General features: G+C 39.8%; 1 protein-coding gene across 1 annotated transcript in view; it reads left to right on the plus strand.

The window, feature by feature from the left end:
* ADAM12 (ADAM metallopeptidase domain 12) overlaps positions 1-24,526 on the plus strand; it is a 188,114-nt gene that overhangs the window by 107,875 nt on the left and 55,713 nt on the right. Inside the window, exons 5-10 of the mRNA XM_062579862.1 lie at positions 1,030-1,106; positions 12,756-12,939; positions 17,902-17,967; positions 18,302-18,373; positions 20,818-20,987; positions 22,174-22,258. Coding sequence (XP_062435846.1) covers positions 1,030-1,106; positions 12,756-12,939; positions 17,902-17,967; positions 18,302-18,373; positions 20,818-20,987; positions 22,174-22,258 — 654 coding nt within the window. The remainder of the gene's footprint in view (positions 1-1,029; positions 1,107-12,755; positions 12,940-17,901; positions 17,968-18,301; positions 18,374-20,817; positions 20,988-22,173; positions 22,259-24,526) is intronic.

The following is a 24,526-nucleotide window of genomic DNA, read 5'->3' on the forward strand; positions in this document are numbered from 1 at the left end:
GAGGCTTTGTAACTGAAAACCATGCCCCAACACTGAAAAGGTTAATTAATGCAGCTAGATAGATGTGAATGAACCGAGTAATAAAAAGGCACAGTGAGATGGCTGTCAGGTTGAAGCATGAGTGATAACTTTCCTTTGCAATAATAAGATAGCAACCTTTTACAATAGTGTTTTCAGTTTCCAGGTGACATTCAAAGGAGCCATGAGAAAAGAAATGCTGGACGTGACACAGTCATTACTTTCCAGCCAGTCCCATAATTGGGAATATAATATAACTTTTAGTCAACAGTAAAATTAACCTTGATTCCAGACAGATATATATATGTACTGAGAAAGTATCTCTGTTGTGGTTGCCTTTTGCAAGCTGTGGATTATTAAGGAAATACAATAACCTAGCCACAAAATGAAGTTGGATTGTTGCCTCTCAAAATAGAAGACCCTCTTATTCTTGGTTGTTCTTAATAATGTGCAGCCACTCCGTTGGGTAATTCAATAAAAGGTTCCTTTCTACCATGCTTCTCTTCCTCTTCAGTTGCTCTGTGAGTTTTGTTTCAAACTGCAGGGTTGGGATTGGCTTTGTTATACTCCTCTTCATACATAGCTACCTCCTATAGATATACACAGATGTAAGTTACCTTCAATAAAAATATACAAGTCTATAGGAAGCAGTAAAACATGTCAGTTGATTTGTGCTGATTATTGACTTTAAAAATATTCCACATTTTAACCTTTTTGACATGTTATTTTATTTAAAGCTATCACAGTCATGCTTTTTAAACCCTGTTGACCCTCTTAAAAAAAATCGCTCTGGGATTTTAAAACACCCCAGATATTTCACCGGTGAATCCTTTGGACTATTAAGTATGGTGAATAGTTAGTGGAGGCGGGAAAGATGCTGTCAGTTTAATTATGAATGCTGTAACCTAAATTAAAAAAGAGCTTTAAGATAAAGAAGATGCAAAATCATGAGAAGACAAGGTATCGAGAGAGTGTTTGGCTATTGAAATGTTTTGTCTTTTTTTTAATTAGGGTCACTGCTATTACCATGGCAATGTACAAGGGTACCCTGATTCTTCAGTCAGTCTCAGTACCTGCTCTGGCCTCAGGTGAGTTAGTTTCTCAGTAATACTTGAGCTTCTTAAGAAACTATCCTGGTACCTGTTGCATTTTTGTTTTGCCCCTTTAAAAATGTACCAATATATATGTGTTTTAAATGCTGCTACAATCTTTGTAAAAGCATTTTCCGTCTAGTTGCCCAAGGAGGGTAATGTAAAAGATGATGCAATATGGGGTTGCCCATGTGGCCCCATGTGTTTCTATATTCTTTCCGGGCAGTGCAGTGCTTGCTGTGCGTTTGGGCTGCCCAGTCCCCAAAGCTGCTCTGCTGGTAGTGGTGGGACTGTGTGCAGCTGCTAACTTGTGTGTCACCCAGCTGCCCAGCCATTAGGATAACCGCTTCCAAACACGGCTGTGGAGCTCAATAAATCGTATTCAATGCAGGTATGATGCTTAGCATTAGTATTTTAGCTACTTGTTAGCAGAGAAGTAGCAGATTCACATTGTGAAACCAAAATCTCATTTTGAGAAAGGAACAAGCTGACAATGTTTTAAATACGCAATGGACGCAGTTCAGGAAACAATTATCTTCTTTACTTGGACAATCAGAGAGTGGTATTTACTCACAGAGCTGTTCCAAATCACAGTAATTAACTGTAAATTGGCTCTAGTGTTCTCCCTGGAAAACCCGGTTTTCCTGTCAGATTTCCAGCTGTCTCAACCTTTTCTGGGTTTGTTTAATTTATCTGCAAACAGCATGAATAGCTGGAGTCCTTTCCCCTTGATTTTATGTTTTGCGTGCTAGTAGTATTATCAAAGCCTTTATTCTGCAGTTCTGGGACGAAAAGCAGCAGAGAGAACAAACGGTTTGTTACTAGGACTCCTCTCCCTGCTGGAGGGACCCACTTGCTGTGGCTAGGGGATTCCAGCGGTGCCTTCCAACAAGGAGAGGGGTTTTGTAGGTACTTGCTTATGTCTCAGGCATCTTCCACAAGCTTCTGCTAATTAACCTGTTGTATGGGCTGTGGCAGTCAGCATTAGCCACTCATTCTCACAGTGTGCGAAAAAAAATGCAGCACTTCAGTATCTTAATCATTGCTAATGGAGTTGCGTTGCTGCAAAGTCCACAGGGGTAGGGAAAACCTGTGCTGTGTGAAACAGTGTCTGTACCAATGTTTTGTTCCATAGCTACTTAGAAAATGAAGAACTCTCAACAGCAACGACTCTTGTCAGCATTAAAAATCGTCTTTCTTCTTGAATTTGTTCATTCCCTCCTTATGCTCACAGCTGTGCTCACAGAGTCATTTCCCTGTATTAGCTAGCCAGGTAGGGCAAGGCAATGTATGCTGGCAGTGACGCTTTTCTCGCATCTGGCACTATGGCAAATAAATTCCCAAAGTACAAGCTGACGGTATTAGACTCCTTCTCCACAGAGTAGCATCTTTGTCAGTACAAGCTTTCATAAGCTTCCCTACCAGTGCACGTTTTTCTCTAGCAGGAGAACAGCAGAGGATGAGGATATATCTCAGTATCCATGCCCATTTAACTGCGGCATTCACTGCTGAGCCTAGTCAGGAGAGTGTCCATGAGTGATAATAGGTTTGTGATAAAGGTGCCTGTTGACTCACTCCACCAAACTCATTTCACAGCCTGGTAGCCAACAGTAATAACTTCCAATCATTATCTGTGCTTGATGTGAGCCAGGGATGTCTAGTGGAAAGGCTTCATAACGTACTGTTTAACCGTCCAGGCCCTCTCGTTAAAAGTAGTTAGGAATAAAGGGCCAGGTGGAGAGAAATGCTAAGGAGCGGCAATGAAGTCATGAGAGCTCTGAGCATTTTTCACAATCAGGCCCAGAGGTCACAGTATACCTCTTCCATCAAACTGTTTTTGATAAGATATTATTGTAGCTATGTGTCCCTTGAGAATTTGGGTGGAAAGATTTACTGCACAGGATCGAACCTGAAATAATATGAGAAGCAACAGGACAGTTCAGACTACTTCACAGCTTACTTTTCTGGCAACTTTTCTGGTATTACAGATTGAAAGAATAGTTGTGTGTATGGAAACTTTGTAAGGGGGCAAGAGATACTTGAAAAATATGTAGGAGGTTCAGAGCTAGCACAGTCGCACCGTGATGTTCTCTGTCTTGAGACTAATTCTAGCTATCTGGTATTCAGCCTGGAATTCGAAAAGAATGAAGGCAGGAACTTCACTTCCTTGCACAGTGACTCAGGGGACCTGGATGTCTAAGGAAGGGATTAAACAGCAAGCCTGTGTGCTGTCTGAATATGTGCCTAAACCAGCTGGAGGCAAAGGAGAGAGTCCCTGAAAACCAGCTCTCTCCCCAGCTTGTGATCCCTCCCCGCAGTTTGGGGCTGCATTAAATGGGGGCAGGACTCACTGCTGCAGTCTGCGGAGCGCCACTGCTCTTGATTCCTGGGATGGAGTCCTTGCTGCCGACTGGCTGGAGAAGGGACGCTTGCTTTTTCCACGATGTAGGAAAGACTGCAGGCTCCAGGGGTAAAGAGGAAAGACAGGAGATAGAGCCCTGGGGAGGGCAGTCCCTGGGGAGCAGCCTTTTCACTAGCAGAAGCCTGTGGAAGGAAACACCCGTCTAGTTCTCAGAGAGTCTGTTCCTGGCTTTGTGACAATTTCTAAGTCGATTGGACAAATCCCTCAGCCTTTTTCAGTCTCAGTTTCTCCATCTGTGAAATTCATTTAATGAATCTTACCTACCTCACGTGGCTGTTGCATGAGGCTAAAGTTTAAGTGCCTTGAAAATGTCTAATGAAAGGAAGTGCAAGCTGTTAGCTCATTGAAATCTCAGAGCACTAATATCCTCCCACTCTCACTGGAGAGGCATCTTGGGCATTGTTCCATGTGTGGAGGGGGTAGGAATCATGTCTTTTCCCCCAGATTAGGAGAGGTCATTAAAAAACATGAAACTAGTCATAAAGAATAGATTCCACATTTTAGAGTGCTCTGAAGCCTGAGTGCACAGCAGTAGTCAGAAAGCAAAAAGGATCATAGGAATTACTGAGACAGAAATAGAGAATAGAACAAAACCCATCATAACCACTTAATAAATCCATACTGCGCTCACATCTTGAATTCTGCACACAGTTCTTGTCCCCTCCCCCATCCCCATCTCAAAAAAGGAAGCATTGCATCTAGAAAAGGTACAGAGAAGGGCAAAAATGATGATCAAAGATATGAGCAGCTTTTATCCAAGAAAAGAAAATGGACTAGGATTTGTTAGTTTTGAAAAGAGATGATGGAGAAAGGGGTTATGGTGAAACTAGGTTTGTTGTCATGCTGAGTAGGGGACAACTGCTGAATATTTTTCATAATCCCTGAATTAAGAGGCATCATACAAAACTTTGGAGCAAAAAACAATACTTTTCCATTCATCACATAATGAAGGTGTAGAAGTCACTGTCAGAGGTAACTGTCAATGTCAAAAGGATCAGTAGATTCAATACTTGATGGGACAGCTTGCGCTGGGGGGGGAAGCGTCTCCATGACTATCAGATGGATGTCCCTGACTGTCAGGTTGTTGGAGCTGGGAGCACGGACCGGGGTGTGCCTGTTCTGTTCTTGCAGTGTTCCCGTAGGTGCCCGCTGCCAGCCAGAATCAGAGGTAGCATGCTGAACTAGAGTGGCTTCGCTCTGACCTAGTATGACCACCACCAAGTTCTCACACACAGTCCAGCCACGTGGTTAAGCATTTTAGATGCATTATTAGTCTATAAAAATGACATGATCAGTCTGCCTATCATAAGCTACAGAAAGAATAAAGTGTGAAATATGCAGACTAAGACAGGTTTGACTAGTTCACAGATTTTAGGCAGATAGAGAGGGCAAGATAAAAAGATAACTGAGAAGCAGACTCAGTTCTCTTATACACAGACACGTGTTCCAGCTATCATACGTCATCTCAGACATAACAGTAGAGTGTCTCACTTCATCTAGGATTATAATGGCATAAATAGTTGGATTGACACTGATAGCTGCCTAAAATGCAGGTTAGAGGAGACTGTAATCATGCCATAATCTGTAGCCTGCTGGCTTCCCTGGAGCTGAGTGGCAGGGAGGAGACGATACACGCTGAATGCATGAAATGGGAACAATGGATAATCAGGATTTCTGGCACTTCCATCCTGGTAAGAAAACCAATTGGGCTGTCAAAATTCAGGGGAAGGTGAAAATACAACAAAGTCGTTTCCTTCCTGTCCTGTGGAAATACCCTTCTGTTTATGTAACTCTGAGGTTCTTCAAGTTTATTAGTAAATAAGTGAACCTTCCATACATAATTTTGGCCTCTAGCCATCACATACAATTCTTCAGTCATAAATTTATATTCACCTGAATGCTTTTTACCCTATTACTTTCCCCACAAGCGCACGAGGTAGCGTATACATACAAAATAACAGCCTGAAGAAGAGCACAAACTCTGTGGTCCGCACACTGAAGTTCAAGGGCTAGCAGGTAGCATGAGACCTCTGCTGAGATCTCCCTGGTGGTGGGAGCCTGAGAGAGGTTCTCAGAAGAGCCTCAGTGATTTAAGGTCACAGGTCTCACAGGAAGTCATTTCTTACTTAAAATATGTAAATGCTCTAGAAAATCTTAAGTATCTCTGAGTTACCTACTTGCCAGATAATCAGCACATTGACATATGCAAAAAATACTCAATCCTTGTCCAGCCTCGTCAGCAACTGAAAGGTGCTGTGTCCAAGATGACAGTGATGGGGATAAGGCCACAGAACTGAATAGACGGTGATTTTTAATGGCATTACATAGCTCTGCTAGACAAGGCTGACAGTATTAGAACCATCCATTTGTCAAATAGTTTGGCTGAACTCGCTGCATCCTAGACACAGTCAGCTGAAGCAGGGATTTAATTATGACACTCCAGACATCAACTATTTAAAAAAAGAAATGGAAGTAGGAAACCAGTGAGAAAAAAATTGAATCCCTCGTAACTCCTCAAGCATGGCTTTCTCACAGAAGGAGTGATTTTAGCCAAAAAAGAGGTTATGTGAAAATCCCAGCTGAGAAAAGCAAGGGTTTGGATATGTGCTTTTCCTCCATACTTTCTGAAGAGCTTTTAGTTCATGTGTCTTGCATGGTTTGTAAGTTATCTGACCGTGAAACTACCAGAGTTTTTTGAGCTTAATGTTAGAAAGAATTCAGCTTCTGGGGTTGAATAGCTTCTCTATGCTGTTTGTTCAAAACATTAACAGCTCCTAGATCACCTCTTTGATCTGAGATGAACATTAGATATGTCCAAACTTTGCTTGACATAATACCCCAAGGGTCACTGCTGCTTCAAGGATAAGGGTAGAGCCTGGTCCTTACCTGGCTGTTTGAGCCTGCCCCTTTCTGAAGAGGTCAGTGTTCTTCCAGCACTTACTTAGAAAGAAAGAAAAAGAAAAAGAAAGGAAAATGTTTCTATACATTTTGCGACTTGAAAAAGCTTCTTACAAGCCGTAATATGATGTGCAAATTTGAATCAATCTTTCTTCCACTGTTACGCTGTTTACTGCTATAAAATATACTCACCAAGTTGGCATTGATGCCAATATCTCCCTCATTTTCCTCTACTCTCCTTCTTGGTCTCTCGTTTCACCCTGCGAACTGAGTTCACATACAACACTTTTCTCTGATAACACAACTGGTGTTTCTCGCCTCCCAAATGCTGGACGTGAAATTGCATTATCACTCTCAATTCCCTGTTTCAATTCCAAGCATCAAAGTTGCAGACCTTTGTGCATTCACTCTGGACAAATCCATCTTGCACAGAGAAAGGATTAACGTACCAAATTGCATGTTATAGTGGTCTCTGGGTATGACAACATTTTGCATACTTTACTGTAGCATAGGTTTTCAAATTAATGTGAGGCATTGGCTAAATAACATGTTTATTCGATTAATGATGCGTATGAGTAAGAATACCACTATTGCAATATGTGAAACCAATAATGAATGCTACTGTTTAACTTCCTTTTGAGATTTTGGCCTGTGTTAATTTGGGTCAGATTTGTTATTTTAATAGAATTCTGATGGTCAGTATAGAAGGATAATAGTAATACTTGGTCTTTTGTGATGCTCATCACCAATAAATCATTATTATATGCAGTCATCACAATTTACCCCATTTTACAGATGGGGAGCTGATGCACAGAGAGGGGAACTGCTGATTCAAGGCTGCCTGGGGCAGTGGCGGAGACAAGAACCTCTGTCTCTGGAATCCAGGTCCCATTGTCTGTGTTTCTCAGTCTTTTTTTAGGTTAAAGCTTTCTGAAAATATCTAAAGACTACCTAGCCCCTTGGAAATACAGTTCAGAGATCATTTAGTTCAGTTATCCTGATAGTATTTGTTTGCAACTAAATAAAAACAGACGAAAACTGAAGCTTTCATTCATTGCTTCAATTTTTCCCCCTCTTTTGCTTGTTTGCCTGCTTACGTGCCTGGGAATCTGTTGTATAAAGTCCTGGGAATGCGAGATTTATAAGAAAAATAAATCAAAAAGCCTTGTCACTTTACAGGTCACCTTCTAATGTCAGAAATGTTGAGAAACACAACACTGAGTAACTGCTATAGTTCCATTACAGGCATCATGAGAACAACACTCGGGGGCCACATTACTCAAATTCTGTTATCTATTCAGCTAAAACCCTCATGGAAATCAATGGTATAGCCGTGACACTGGACCCTGTATTTGGAGAACTGATACACTCTTAGATCGAATGCTCTGTGTCTTTACCATTCCAGACCGCCTTCACTGTATGCTTGTTGCTTGAGTCATCTTCCACGTTGGCCCACTCATATGGGCGTTGGCAAATACGTAGTGTGTAAGAAGCTACATTCACACACCATCTTTGCGTCACGGCATAAGGCCTGGGTACTTCATGAATTCTGTAGGATTTTAAGTAGCACCGGAGTACTGCGTAGACTTTACTGGGTCCCTGGACAGAGACGGTTAGACTCGATGTGAATATGTGGTGTGCAAGTGTGTCAGCCCTCTGCTCTAATTCATTTCTTACAAACTAAAGACGTCTACATTCTTCTCCCAATGGTAATAGGGCTTTCTATTATTGTTATTTAGAAATGAGTATAACTTTGAGCTTCATTAAAACCAAATGTTTAATTGCATTCATGGATATCAGTTTTATTGATTTACTTAACTTTGTCCTTACAATACAGCAGAATAATATATCACGGTTTCATACACTGCTGTCCTAGCCAAGTTTTACTTAGCGTCACAATTTCTCAGACAAGTGTGCATTGATGGTTTATGTTGGCAGGGCCTTTGCTTCTGCTGACAAGTTGGAAAAGAAAAATCCCATTTATATTTTGAGATTTCCTAAAGCCTGTTGATTTATGAAATTCAACTGTCCTTGCATTAGACTTTGCTTTATTTTGTTTCTTTCCTTCTTCTCTTTTTAAAGGAAAAAAAACATCCCATTTGACTTTATCATGTACTTAAGTAGTGGAGTTATTCCATCTAATTGCATTTCCCCAGTTGAGCGATTCCTGGCAAGTTAAGCAGCAATTAGTAACAAATTAATTATTTTAAGTTAGATTTTAAGTCCTTTTTCTTTGAGATAGAGGCAGAGCTCCCACCACAGCCCATGCCACTGGCAGGTTCCCTGTGTGGCCGTATGGCCTACAGTGGGCAAATACTAGTGAGCCGCCGCTTGTGCTTAGGGTTGACTAGGAGCAGCGTGGATGTGGTTTATTTGGTGCTGAACACCAGACACAAGCAGAGTTCAAACCCTGCTGCGAGCTAGAGTAAAATATTAGCTCAGACTCAAGACCACACTAACAGTGCTTCCAGTTGGCACCAAGCCTGTCAGCCAATGTCTGGACATGCTCTATGGTATAATTTTCTTTCCTCTCTCTCTCTGCTACTGTTGATGAAGAGGAGGGCTGGCTTGTTTTGAATAGAGGTTGAATTGTCTCGTCTCGTTCCTGGTGATGGTGGAGGTAAGGTTATAGTGTGGAGGTGCTCTGGGAATGGGGTGCGAGTCAGTTCCCACCGCTGGGCGTAAACAGAAGGGTTTTGGGAGCAGGGGCCTACAGTGGCCAGGAACCACCTGGAAAAGATGTACCGTCTTGTGGGAATATGTGCTGACACAGGAGTGTGGGAGAACCCTCTTCAAGAAGAAACACAGAAGCAGTGTAGGAGTAACAGAGCCTGTTTTGAAAAAGTGTGACATAAATGCAGAAGGGAAGAAGTAATTACGGATTTATTTTATTTGCATCAAATTTTGAGTACTGAAAGACTAGTAGGTATTGTTAATTTTATCCTGCCACACCAAAAAAGAAAGAAACCATAGTTTTTGAGCAGCTATACTTTAAAGGTGCTGTGTTTGGCCCCTGTTCAATGGGGAAAAATGCAATAGTAGAAAAAGAAAATTAGTCAAAAACAGAAAGTGAGCCAAAATAATTCGTATTTGATATTCATTATCTTATTATAGATGGTCACGAGCCAGATGCTGATATCCTGTAGGCTGTACTCAAAGGATAAGGGTGCATTAAATGAAATGTATATTTTCATTATGTTGAATCTGCAGATTTTTTGATCATGGATTGCTTCATATGCAAAGTTAGAATTGTTCTTATAGGCTCGTGCTGTGACTGGAGACACAGGAATTTCAGTGACAAGTTGAATCGACTGTCCTTGGTTCTGATATGCTCAGTAGAAAATATCTGCTCATTTGTCCATATCCCCTGAAGCTAAGGAAAATGAGGGGAAAAGAACTGGTTAGTGACTTTACGCAGCAGCTGGGTATACAAGGTGTGCACTTGGAAACCTGGCACTGATGTTGCATGTTTCTGCTAGAAATTCTTGGCATGAAAATGCTGGATCTTTAAATAATAATAATAATAATAATAAGAGCTTTACCCAACAATAGGATACTATTAAGTCCCTCCCTTCTTAGTGTAAATAATTAAAGAAAATGATATAAGTGTAAATTTTTTAAAGTGAATGTTCTAAGCAGGGTAAAGTTTAACATAAAAAAAAAAACGATGTGTTTTATGCTATTTTAGAGTTGTCAGTAAAGGGAGAGATGGTCAGCCTGGCCCATTTCAAACAATGACTAACAGGATTCTGCCTCCATTGCTGGCTCCAGCAGCCTCCAAAATTAAATGATTAATTACACAAGGGAAAGACGACAACCTTTATTTAATTATGCTGATTACAGAGTTGCTGGTTATCAGAGTAAAGGGAATATGTTGTCCTAGTTTCCTAAATTCTTAAAGGAATGAAGTAGATCTAGCCTAATTTCTTGAAGCTTTATGATGTGAGGTTACTCAAATCATGGAGCAGCTTGCTTGGAGGTCTCTACCATGTCATTTAGTCTGTGGTGTCATAGCTAAGAGAGTTACTGAGGTAATTTAATGCTGTTTTTCTATCTATGGCATATTTAATATTCAGAGTGTTTTCAGAAATACTTAATCTACAAACATACCCATGTGGTGGGTAAATAATATATCTTACCTGACTTGCCAAGAATTTTACAGAAGCTGCAAATGGATTGTCAGACTCTGAATCTTTGTTCAGATCAGTAAATTATGCTACTTTTGCTTGTGATGGTTCTGTGGATGCTATTGCATGACCTTTTTAATATATTCTAGCTATACTTAACAGAAAAATCGTTGTTTATTGGTTGGCTGAATTGAAGCTAATGATGTTTTGTAGCAAAACTGTGCTTGTCAGTTGGCTTGGAACCAAAGTTTCAGTTAATTGGTTAGGGGACCAAAGACTTTGAGTTTCTTAATCATAACTTTCTATTCTATCTGGGACAGCTTTTTCCTAATAATTTTTTTAAATGAACATTTATGGGGTCATTAACCTGCTGCTGGGTCTCTGCTTTTTTTAAAGCATTCTGCAGAGGAATTGTACAGAGCCACGTGACATAAGTGCTGGTCTCACAGGGATTGCAGAATCTCATTTTTGTTGAAGTACAGACAAATAAAAACAGTAAACACTTCCTGTAAACTAAAAGACACACCTGTAAAATGTAGCCAGATTTGGACTGAAAATAATAGCTGTTAATTGCATATTTAGACAGTGTAGAGCAAATTAAAGGAGAAATTGAAGAAGACCGTCTTAGCCAATTACCAGTTCCGTAGGAATTTTAGGCAGAATGTTGTTGTTACTGCTGAAACTTTGCCAGTGCTTAGGGATTCATGCCCACGTAATTTAAAGATATGTAAGAAATTAGTAATGCAGTGCAGTTTTAATTGATGAATACTTGCAACACCCCTGTAAGTAAATTTTTATCCAGAGCTTACAAAAGAGAAATGGGTTTTAAAGGATGCCTTTCTTTGATTAAATACTTAGCCAGAAAAACCTGATCTTCAGTGCCATGCAGTAACTGTCTAGCACTCTCCTGCTTGGTTATCATTGTGTGTCCAGGATAGAAGTTAAACTCTTGTAAGTTAGACATTGAATATTAAAATCCTCCCTCTTACTGTAATTTCTACCTGAGGCCTTTCTAATGGTGTGCCAGTCCTCATGTAAAGCACAGCAGTCTTTTTATTCTGTCGTCCTTCCTGCAGTTGCAGTTAGGATCACTAGTTCAGCCAGCATTGACTGGGATAGGCCTACTCAATGCCAGATGGTTCTGGACATCCTATCCCCATGTGTGCAGATCACGAGGACCCATGCCGCTCTGCGCACCTGCCTTGTGCTGAGCTGGAGGAGCATCTCTGCAGCCTTATGCCAGGGCCTGCCTCAGCAAGAGGAATCCAAAACAGATCGCTCTTTTGTCGACTTTGTTGTACTGCAGTAGCTCAGGGTAGTCGCACAGGGCTCAGCACAAGAATCCACGCACAGCTTTTACGGGGTGAGTTGTCAGCAGTATAGAGTGAGAGTGGTTCTTGATTAGGAGGCAGCACATGAAGCCCAGAATTGATTACATGAATAGGTTCTTCCACAGGTTTGCACAACTGATGCAAGTTGTTATATGTCTTTCTAAACCATTATTTCCTCTTTGTGTGTTGTAGCTGCCAATAATGCAACAAGAGTTCTTTCATTAATGGAAAATCTTTGAGATCCTCATATGGCAGGCAGGTGGTATTGCCATAAAAATAATTACTCTTGGTAGCAAAACATATTAAACAGGAATCCATTGGTTAACATATCTGAGCTTCATTTTAGCAGCCCACTATACGACATTTAATAATCCATGTAGATACTGCAGTATATCTTTCATCTGGCAGGTTTGTTGCTTGCATCAGTATTTGGTTTAAAAGGTACGCTGCAAATCATAATGCATAGTTTCACTCTATCTTCTCTTATAAAAGCATTTTACCACATTTCTGTTCCTTACTGTTTGCCACAGGTCCTCAGAAACACATGCATTGTGACTCCACTCAGCAGTGGCAATGCATCACTGGGAGAAAAGAAAACATATAAAACACAAATGTAATTTTACTCTACATTACAGCACTTCAGAAGAGGAAAATTTTATTTGAGCCATTGCTTCTTGTAACATATAATGTGCTGCAATGACAAATAAACAGCTTTGTTGTCTTCTGCTCCACCCAGGCACGACACTGTAAATCAACGTTTTGCTTTTTCATACTCTGTCATTATTAAAACTTGTTGTAACTTTGTTGAAAACAAACATACATTAGCACTTGAAATCCATGCATCTTACTCTGCTCTCTTATGTAATAGGGGAATTATTGCATTTGAAAATAAAAGCTACATTCTGGAGCCATTAGAAGGTGCTGCAAGTGAACACAAGATCTACCGATCAGAGAACTTGAAAATTGCCCCAGGATCTTGTGGCCACCATTTCAACTTTTCTGCCGTGAGGGCTGATGACACACGACACCATTCTCGAGCATTTGCTGGCAGGGTAGGTGGATGTTGCAGCTTTATGTTCCTGGTTTGCTGAGTACCTGTCTGGTATCATTTCCATATTACTGTCTGCCATAACTTTGTTCTAGCCTCAAGAGCTACTCCTTATGATTTGCAAAGAGTTTTTAAGTGGTTATCATTCCTCCTCTGCTACCTTGGTCTAGATTACTGGTCTCCCAAGAAGGAGTTCTGCCTTGGAGAAGGGCGGTAGCTTGTGCTGCTGTTCTTCACTTAGAGATCAGTTGTGATCTGATCGGGGGTTGCATGGGCTGCTCCCTACATGTTTTAATCCTGCTGCATTGGCTTTTTCCATGAGCTAGTCTTTTGAGTTTCTTATATCCCTACTGAGCAAACCATTAAACCGTATCATTGCTTCTGTTGAAGCTAGATACTTACGTATGTGCTTAAAGCTACACAAACGTGATTTGCTAAAGCTTTAGTACTTTTTCTTGGTCTTGCTTAGGTAACTTTTTTTTTTTAACTCCTTTTTTGCGAGATGACACAGAAAAGTGTATGGTCTCATATTATGGTAATATATTTTGATTCATGTTCCAGTTATGATTATAGCAATAATTTAAGACCCTGTAAAAACACTGAGCTATGTCTAGAATAACTATTGCCCATCCAAGATGGAAAAGAACATGATAGCTATGATGCTTTGCTAATAATATGTTTTGAAACTTAAATGAACCTTTAATTCTAGTAAGAAAGTATTTTATGCAGACAAAACAGACTCTCACCATTTTATTCTACAGATATATTATCGTAATTGTTTTTATGTAGGAAAAAAAAGCTCCCAATGTAAAAAGCATCCAGCTAAAGGAAACAGGAGAAAATGAAAAGAGCTGCAAAGCAGGAAGAAGAAATACACTAACAAATTCATGTGTATATTGGATGGGGAGTGTAGGAAAGACTGGTTTAGTTGTTTAAAAATTATACAATGGTACAAATCTGCCCTCCGAATTTATTAAATGTGGCATGTTACGATTTATAGTCACATATACTACTAAGCTTTTGCATTAAGTTAATTGTTAAGGAAAGCAAACTAAATGGCATCACTAGGTATTATTTATGTAGTGGGATTAATTTATTTTACATTGGAGGAATATTAAGCAGTGCATCTCCAGATTTCTTTTTGCTCCATAAATATTTCATTAGCTATTATATATACTGTTTTATGGGGTAAGCTTATTTCTGAAAATGCCTGAAGTCTATAGGTTGAAAGTACTAGCGTGTATCTGAAAAGAAATTTATTCATGCTTTCTGATTAAATATTCCTTATTAACATTTCCTAATTTTATATAAATGACATGAGCTTTCTACTCTTTCTGAGAAACATATGAAATATCAGAATAAAGCCATGGCCTTTCAGCTCGTCCTTCTGTAAACACAACTATAACCAAACACAACTAACTAAAGCGTGCTTCCTTACAATGAAGATTCAAACAGAGGTTTCTACACTTGTGCTAGAGTGTTTCTGTAGACCATACCAAAGCTTAGAAAACTGTATTTTCAAATAGAGGGGACTATTAATTATGAATATAGAAGTACTTTCTATGTCTTTATTAAGGCTTTCCCCAAATATTTTGTAACTTTAGTTAAAAGTTTGCTGATGTAATCATTTTAACACTAGGTTACAGAAATACAAAGTATGAGTATAACTAGCTGATATAATCAAAGTAATTCTACTGTTGCCCTCAAGTTTTTTACATTTTGTTCATGACTTCAACTACATGTCAGAATTCACCTTTAAATATCTCAATAATATTTCTTACTGTGGCTCAGTGGACATAATTATAAAACCTGTCAATGTACATATCATATAGATAGGTAAAATATATATAATGAGTATGTTGGATAAATTTCTAATATATGAATTTGCAACTTGTCAAATGTAATCTAGGGAGCGAATTTTCACATGTCAATGTTCTCATCAGCTGATGACATAGACTGTCAGGATGCATTGAATATAGATGACTTGCAAAACATGGGAAAACAAGCTTGTTCCAAATTATACTGGGTCACAGAAGGAAGCAGAAACCCAGTCTCAGCTTTAGTGCATTATAAATATTTTGGGTTTCTTAGAGGGTTTTGGGGAGCTTTTTCTTTTTTATCTGACCCTTCACTCAGCTATACCCAATGCTTACTGAGCTGAGCTAAAACATTAGATCAATAGGGTTTAGATTTAAGTATAGATAGATGATGGAACAAATAGTAGAGACTCTCTCAGCTTCCAGGATCCAAACATGAGGCATAATCGGCCAGGTCAGATAATATAGAAGATATGTGCAGACACTCTTTGACCCATTAGAAGTGCATCCTTGTGCACTTCTGCACAACTGGATCTGAAACTGGACGATTTCATAACTTGGGGGACCCCCAAATCGCAGCATGGGCTGTGTATTCCAATTGAGGAATGGAATTGAGCTCCAATTGAGCTATGGAAAGCAAGGGTGTAAGACAGCCCCTACAGTATGTGTTTCTGTAGTCACATAAAATAGTCATTTTGATGGTGCTGATGACCTACAGATCAGGCTGGTCAGTCGTTTGTGGTCAGCGTACCATGGAGAAAGAGAGAAGCTGCAGCATGGTACTGGGAGTCCAAGCTGTACCCGTTCCTGAGGAAGGGCTACAACAGCATGGGGCAGCAGCGCTGCGGTAGGATTGAGCATGGCAGAGGTCGGGGAGAAAGACAACAGCAAGCGGGACAAAGTGTTTGTTCTTCCATTCATGTCTGTCTGTCATGGCTGGATTATTGACTCTCCGTTTTAATCTTGAATGATTAAATCAGGAAATGGATTGTGCAGTGATGCAATTGGCTGCAGAAAGCAAGCTGAAAGAAGTGATAATTAGGTACGTTTTATAAATAAATATTGGATCCAGGAACACACATAGCCTTTGGGCAAATTACAGGAATGGATTTGTTATGCTAATCAGTCACCAGAGGCTTATACAGTTACACCCGCTAGCCAGTTTCTCTTAGGCTAAATCTTTGCAGTCCAGGCAAATTTACTTTTGGTTAAAAGTAAATGGTGTAAACTGATTGATTTAACAGAGCTGTTCTCATATCTCCGAACCTGGGTTATCGTGTCTGATCTTTTACTCTTCAGCTGGAAGAAGACTAGAGGCATCTTAGAGGTAATTCTCTGGTCAGGACCACGCAAGAAATTTCTGGTCTGTATTAGAGCCTCGGTGTCTGAGAAATCAGTTCTTTCACACGCATTTTGGCCATTTTTGTGCTTCCCTTACGTGGCATCTCACTCATGTCCAATATACTTTGCAAAGAGGTAAATTGAGCTCTGACAGAAAAACCGCAGCAGCCTCCGATGGAGCGGACTGAGACATGATGGGCCCTTTGTGTGGGCCCTGCTGCCCTTGCAGAAGCAGCAGGAGGGGATGCGTGCTGGTTCCCAGCCCAGTGGGGAACTGGGCACTGCTGATGCCCCGTGCGGCAGGCAAGGCACGGGCGCGTGTGCCAAGCCTGTGCACACACCGTTTCCCCATCATAGTGACAGCTGCCTCCAGTACAGCAAAAAAGATGGCAGAGAGTCCTAATGCTGGAAGAAATGGTGAGACTATCTACCCGAGCTCTTTTGTCAGGCCTCGGAATAAGCGTAATGCAACAAAGCGTTTATACCATCAATGTTTAGCTCATTAATGGTATCTTCTACTGCTTTCTCAGCTCAGAAATGCTGTCCAAATTGGGTTTATTTTTCAGTTTCAACACTGTATAGCACACCTAAATAGGAGATTTGTAAAGTTGGAAAGTTAGAGTTATGGAAGGCTGCATTTGTCATTTCCCTTTAAACATAACGCTTCTCGTGAAACACTCTGAATTGTGAGTCAGTGGGTAACCAAGGGGAACACACTGGTAATGTGAGGAAAGGTTGCTGCAGTCTGGCTGGAAGGTCTGGCTGTGATGACCAGTACTGACTGAACTGCTTAGGGAAATGCCTTGGGGGTTGTGCAGTTTGCCTTGGAACATACAGTTTGCGTTGGAAAGCTTTGGTCATGTTTTAGGTTATAGAGCATTAGTTCAAGACCTCATAGTTACTAAGTAAGTCATACATTAAGTTTTGGCATGAAGGTCAGATAAACTGCTGAGAGCTCTTTTCACCAACTGTCTTATTGCAGAAGCAAGGGAGAAGCAATAGAAGAGATGCTCAACTGGCATAAATCAGAGAACCTTTGCAAACATTAATAGGTCACTTCAGTTTAGAATAGCAGGGAAGCAATCATATGATTAGCGCTGTTACAAAATCATTTACTTTTCTTGAGTGATCTTTTAGCAGATAAGCTTTATGATTAGATCTGCGTTTAGAACTGGAAGTATCATGGCACACTGTATACTTCATATTGTATGTGAAGATGTGGATGCCGGATTAAATGTGTGCCTTTGACTTTGAGAGCATTATAGTTTGCTTCCCCAGACACTAACAGCTCTTTCTGTTTTTTCCTGCAATTGTTCTTGGGTTTTTTTCTTATGTAATTTATCAGCTGCCCAGTTGCTCTCCCCATACTTCACTCAGTATACCTTTATTGCTCATTTTTCCTGGCAGACAGTGTGTCTATTTTGTGGAATGTTTGCAAAATGTGGTGGTGTCATTTCTCTAAATGTACCCAGAGAAGAGCAAGGGATATTCTCCTAGGAGGAAAGGACAACCCAAACATTTCAGCTGCAGAAAGCTAGAAGGTTGTGACTTTGCCCCACTTTCTTACTCGCTCTGATCAAATCTGGGTTGTTTTGTGAGCACCACATTATCAATTTCTGTTCTGGTGGATAAAAGGATGACTTTCATGGGGAAAATGAAAACAATAAAACGTATGTATGTACTGAAACTTTTGGAAAACTGAGACGATGTTTATCTCCTTTTGTAAACACTGTCTTGGACTGAGGCAAAGCTGGTTCTAAGGATGACTTCCTGCAAAAACAAAATACTATTTTCATCTTTTTTGTTAGTACAAGAGGGAGACTCTGAAGACAACAAAGTATGTGGAGCTTGTTATTGTGGCAGATAATCGCGAGGTAAGAAACTTAAAAATAAAAGATATGGGAAGTACAGGTGGGAAACAGGTAGCTTAGTTTAGTTTTCATGGTGCTGCAAATAATGCCCTTCAGATAATATTAGGTGGTTCTCAAAATTAATGCATCTTGCCTGACAAGGGCTAAGCAGTGGAAGGACTACTAAGATATGTGTAAAGCTGATAGTCCCATGATAGTCAACAGAAGTTTGCTCTTGACCTTTGATTTCCCTTTGTAATCCCCATACATGAACAGCAGAGCTAGCAAAGCAAGGTAGCTGTTAGGGGGAAATATTACTATTTAGTGCTGCTAACATACTGATCTTTGATATTCTAAGTTTCAGAGACAAGGCAAGGACGTAGAAAAAATTAAGCAGAGGCTGATAGAAATTGCAAACTATGTTGATAAGGTAAGAAAATTAGAATTATTTCACTTTTTCAAGCCTTACTGCTCTTTCTGAAGGATATTCCTGTGAAATCTGTGTCACTTTCACTAGCAAATTAAAACAGATTCTAAAACTTAAAAATTACACTTTCATGGAGAGAGAAAGAACTCATCACTGACATTTACTGGCAAACAGAAGTCCTACATTTCCAGTATTTCTCTTCTTACTAAATCAACTCTTAATCAGCTTAGATGTTCTGGGGCAGAACCCAACCTAATAGTATGGAGAGCAATAGCCAGGAGGAGCAATAGTTCTGTAACTGCAAAAAGACCTTAACTTAGTCCTGAGAGAATTCCTTGGTAAGCACAAAAGAACTGCCGAAGAATTAATTTAGGCAAAGGTACTTACTAAAGATTAGGCCAGATGTACTGCTGTTGTGTCTGCTACGAAAGTGTGCTGTCTTAGACAGTTTTGTCTTTACTACAGTATTTTTAGGTTACCCAGCACCATTGCAGACCCATCATTCCTTTAGTACTCTGTGGACACAAAACTGTCTCCAAAAAAATGCAGAAATGTGTGTGGTTTCCCCAGGATTGCTTGTTCGGTGCCATGCTGTATGCAGCCATGCCGGTACAGGTGGAAGGCAGTGTGGGAAAGGTGTTTTATGTTCCCACCATGCCCTTCGAGTGCATCTGGCCCTGCTCAAATCATCGCTGCTAGCACTGGCTTTGCCCTGTTTTTTTATCCACCCAGATGACTCTGTGCAGGTTCAGAATATGTATGTGAGAGCCTGGCTGCTGTTTGCTGTTCACCTCCACTGCCTGTGATGGGCCCACCAAAAACAGTGTCATTTTCTGCTGCCTCCTTTGAGGAGCTAACACATCTGCTGCTTTCCTAATACTCCGGTATTTCAGGACAGTATTTCTCTCCAACCAATAAAACCAAGAATGTAAACTTAAAACTTTTGACATGTTTTTCAACATCCTGCGCTGTGAGCTCTCGTGTACTCCAGACAGTACTCAGTAACTGTATGGAATACATGTAGCTGCAGAGGCACTGTTTCTAAGGAGCTGCACAATTTAGCCCTAAGATTCTATTAACCTGGAAAGAGGCTTGTTTTGAGGAAGAACTTGCAGAAAAAAAAGTCTCCTGCAGTATCAAGAAATGTTCCAGTTGTAAGTCAACAAAGGAGAAGCATATAAAGACATGGTCAATAAACTCTATAGCCCAAGGAATACGGCAGAATTAAAAACATGCTATACTTATGGAAGCAGGAGTTTATTGCTGGATGAGAGCAGGAGTGTTTTGCCTTTGGGGATAAGAAGAGAGACATGCCCTCAATTTTTGTATATGAAGTAATTTCTTGACAATATACGGTAGACTCTGAGTTCTCTAGGTGAAAGGCACTACAGTGTTTTTTGAACAGATTAAAGTTTACTTTTATTGTGCTGTATAGTCAGAAAAATGAGGACTCCAGTAATGAAATTAAAACTGAGGGAGTCTAATTTAACTGAGAACTTATCCATTGATGCTTCAAGGACAGTAACTCAGGGAGGAGCACTCTTGATTAAAAACAGGATGCTGAACAGACCTCCACTTCTTCTGTAATTGTCTTGCTGACTTGTTACTGGAGGAAAGGTGTTTGTGTGTTACGTGTTCAAAATTAATTTTGCATGTTATAATATATTTATGTTTTCTGCTCAATTTATGCTTGGTAAATGGCAGCACTATCCAAGTGACTGTAATGCATATAGACAAGACAAAGATCTAATACATGCTTTTCTCGGACTATCAGCCACATTGGTACTTGATTGATTCCTGAGTCCTTCTTCACATTAGTCTTGGCTTAAAATTGCTATCGCTGCTCTGTTGTTAACACTGCCCAAGCTTCCCACTTGTAATGACAGTGACATTTAATAAGGTGATAATAATTTATGTAGCCAACAGTCCTGTGATTACCTGTTTTATATCTGCTTTAAACAAAACTCAATGACTCTGATATAATTTTCAGCAACTAGTCTGAACCACACCTGTAGCAGAATACAGTAATACTGCTGCTTCTACCTCTTGACTTGCAGTGGTGCTAGCAACAGATGGAAATTGTGGAGTGAGTCATCTGTGATAGCAATAAGTTTGTTCAGAACATGGAGGACATGTAAAGGTAGTTGCAACTTTTCATCTTGAAAAAAGATATCAAATGTAGATTAGACATAGAGAAGTCATGTCTATGAATGTCTTTGAATGCCTTATGGTGTTTAGTTAAGTCAGACCTTTACCAATGTTTTCTCTACATCGTAGATCATAGATTATCTTAGTCCAGTCCTATAAGGTACTTATTTTTCCACTGCCTTTAAAGGGACTGTTAAGCCTCTTCAAGAGGAGTCCATATGTACATTATGCCTCTGCTGACATTTTTCTAATCTAATGTGTTCTAAAACAGGTCTTAGCATGTGTGTTTTTCTCACTAGTTCTATAGGCCGCTAAATATTCGAGTAGCCCTAGTTGGCGTGGAAGTATGGAACGACATGGATAAATGCTCTATTTCTCAAGACCCTTTCACTAGCCTCCATGAATTTCTGGACTGGAGAAAACTAAAACTACTACCTCGTAAACCCCATGACAATGCACAACTAATAAGGTATGGTTGACTGTATATTTAATGTTGGCTGATATTTTAGTGATTTGAGAATAACTGTACTGAATTCTTGATCAGTTGTTAGGCTGTTGTAGTGAACATCTGTGCTCCTGAGGGTTGAAGGCAGTACTTTGTCTTTCCATTCTGCAAACATGGGGGTACTTTGCAGGGCCCTTCAGCAGTGTGGGCAGATAGGACAGATGAATTTCCTCACAGCTCTGCAATACCTCTGTTACTTATAGACCTTTCCTATATACAAGTTGCATAGAATTGTGGATAGGTTATAACCTGATAAATATTTAGGGTATGAATTCTCAGACAATTTAAGCTTAAATCCGAATTTAAACTGTTACTGAAAGAGGTAGTCCTACCCACCCCCTGAAGCAGAGCTTTATCTGAAGCTGATCAGGTAGTAGGAAGACCTCGGTGAACTTTAAAATGGAGTCTAAATTGGACTGTTACTTGTAATTTAAAGTTTAGATCTTATATATCTTTCACCCTGTTGCTGTTTCCTGGATTAAAATAATTGAGTAAACATGCTCAAGGTAAGAGTACTCTTAAAAAAAAGAAATAAGTAGGAGAAACACCTCTTTCTTGAACCAGTATGATCATGATCAATGAACCATTCTGCACCATCCACTTTATGTATTAGCAACTGAAAGGTACTCTCTTTGCTTATTGCACAGATGTTCTTACATTATCTGTGTGAGAATAGGGTGAACCCTTTCAGATTGTCTAGTACAAGATATTTGATTACTCTGCATGTCTAATAATACTTTGTTGAGAAAATTTTATTGTAGGCAATGTATTATAAGTAGCATATAGACTTCCCACTGCATAGAATAACTCTTTTTTGAGCTAAAGATATTTTTTATGTTTGTATTTGCACTCCCAACTTCAGTCAGAGAAATGAGAAAGGAAAAAATAGTCCTGTTACAGCAGTAAATCTGAAGGATGGTGATCAAATGCATCTTGCAAGTAGCGGGGATGCTGTCATTGTCACTTTGGCAAGTCTGCATGACTAATCCATGCTTTCCATTGTTTTCAACTTGCAAATGTCCAGAGCTGACACATCTGAAATGGGATCTTTGTTTGAGGTTGGCAAAAATACAAGACTGAAAATAGTAGGGCTCTCTCTTATCATTAAATGGTGATTCTGTGTTTCTTTTTCTTTACTGCCCTCCTGCAGTGGGGTGTATTTCCAAGGGACTACCATTGGCATGGCGCCCATAATGAGCATGTGCACTGCGGAGCAGTCTGGCGGAGTTGTCATGGTAAGTGTTAAAAGCACAAAAGTAGAAACTGGCCAACTGATGCAACATGTTCTCAAGGGCTGTAATAGTAAATTCCGTACCAGAACATCAGCTTCTTACATCCTGTTTTCAATCTCAACCTTACCTATATCTGCATGCAGCTTGCTTGAAAGTGTTTTAAATTATCGGTTCCATAGTGAAAAAAAACAAAACCTTGCATTAGCATATAGCATGACCTATTTGCAAGAATCCTCAAAGTGAATTAAACTACCCCTAGTTATCAATAAGTCAGGTATAGAGGTACTGTGAAAGGTGAGAACCATGTATTTGTTATGCACCTGAATGTGTTAGTGTAACATGCAACGTCAGTCTGTTCTGAACTTCTTATTATATTGATCACATAGATTGATTTTCATGTACATTTTCCTATGTAAGGCCTTATTTTCTGTCTTTGTAGCAGAGTGGCTTTATTATATTGCCAGAAAACAACTGCAAACAGTGGCAACGTTTGTTCTACTTGCATCTCTCTCTCAAAGAGTATTACTGTTAGATTCTAGAAACAATGAACATACAAGTAAGCATCTTAGCCAATATCAGATAGTAGTTCTGAAATACTTATTTCTGAAGAAATGTGTAAAATTTCTGAATTTTAAACAATGTTTTGTTTAAACATTCAGACAATGTTTGCCTGAATTTTAAACAAGGTCCCCACAAGGAAGAGCAGGGGAGAAGTTTTGAATAAACTAAGCTTTTCAAGTAAAATACTTCAAATGAAATTAAGTGTGGAGTCTCAGAGCTGTTAAGCAGCAAACGTTGCTAAGCTGATGACCTCAGGGCTTGGTAGTCATGGCTGTAAGCTTTGGAACACAAAGCTAGGAAGCCCTAAGAACCTCTCAGATTTTCTCTATTTCTGAGTTCACAGGATGACACCTAGTTTTCAACACTTTTGTGTTTTCTGCAGTTCTGTCTAGACTTAATCCACCTTAGTTAATTTGATGATTCTCTCCAGCTCTACTTGTCACCTCCACAGCAGATGCCTTGATAGACAAGGTTCAGGGCTCAGAAATGCACAATGCATTTAGAAGCTGCATACTCTCTGATTTCAAAGCCCCTAGTTCTTCAAAGCATCATGGCATTAACCTGGAGCCTAGAACAATCAGGTTTTCACCCTAAGATAATCCTTATAACAGACTAATTCCAGAGGTACAGCCATTTGAAGGCCTTTTATTTCTTTCCTTCTCAACTAGCGTGCATGGTGAGGTTGTTCCACAATGCAGGGCTATCCCCTGGTGTCTCAGACAAGTTGGCAAGAAATCAAGCTGGGATGGTATATGCAATTGTGGAAAATGATAGATAGATGGTCCAGACTAGAAGAGCTTGCCAGGTGAGCTGGGAAGCTGGAATGTAGAAAACGTGGGAAACAGGCAAACAACCAAACCGCAAAAGACAGAGACAGTCACATCAAAATTGTAGAAAAGACAAAGCCCTCATCTCTTGGTAGCTTGGTAGTTTGTTACAGCTCTTTATTTTATTTATTTTATTTATTTATTTTTTTTTTTGGTAAGTACCCGAGGAATAGGTGCAAAAGGAAATGAAAAAAAGAAGGAAAAGAGGAAGGAGTCTCCTGCAGGTTAGGAGTCTAGGAGTCTCCTGCAGCAGATCTGAATCTTGACAAAGGCATATATCAGGCAGACAGCCTCCATTTTACCCATGTCTCCATCGAGACATCACTCCATCAAAACATCAGTCCTTGCTTTGGTTTTATCAGCAGTCAGGGATTTTTTTTTTTTTTTTTTTTTTTTTTTTTTTTTGTCCTTTTAATTTAGAATGTAACCTTTAAAATGTGTTGCAGTGTATTTTACTGCAAAGTCGGTCCTCTTCACTCTGGAAGCTGACACTTTAAACAAACAACAAAAACTATTTCATTTCAGTAACAAGAAAACAAGAATCAGCATTTCTTTAAAGTGCTTTCAGGGCTCTGATGTAGGAGAAACTGATTTATGGGCCCATGAGAAATCCAGTGAGTGTGTAAAAGAATTGTGGACCAGACTGCAGCTTTAGTCATTCAGGGAAAGCACATTGTTGCTCAGAAACTCCCCCCTCGGTACACTGAAACTTTTGAGGTGGAAATTAACTTAAGACTTGTACAATATAATGAGAAATGCTTTCCAGTTCTTTAGCCAAATCCTCAAGAAGAACCAAACCCAAACAAACGCCCCGTCCAACCTGTCCCCCCCAAATTAGCAAAGGCTAATTGAGGTGTGTGTGTCTTGATAAAAACCTGTAAGT

The sequence above is a fragment of the Rhea pennata genome, chromosome 7 (assembly GCF_028389875.1).
Source record: "Rhea pennata isolate bPtePen1 chromosome 7, bPtePen1.pri, whole genome shotgun sequence".
NCBI lineage: Eukaryota > Metazoa > Chordata > Aves > Rheiformes > Rheidae > Rhea > Rhea pennata.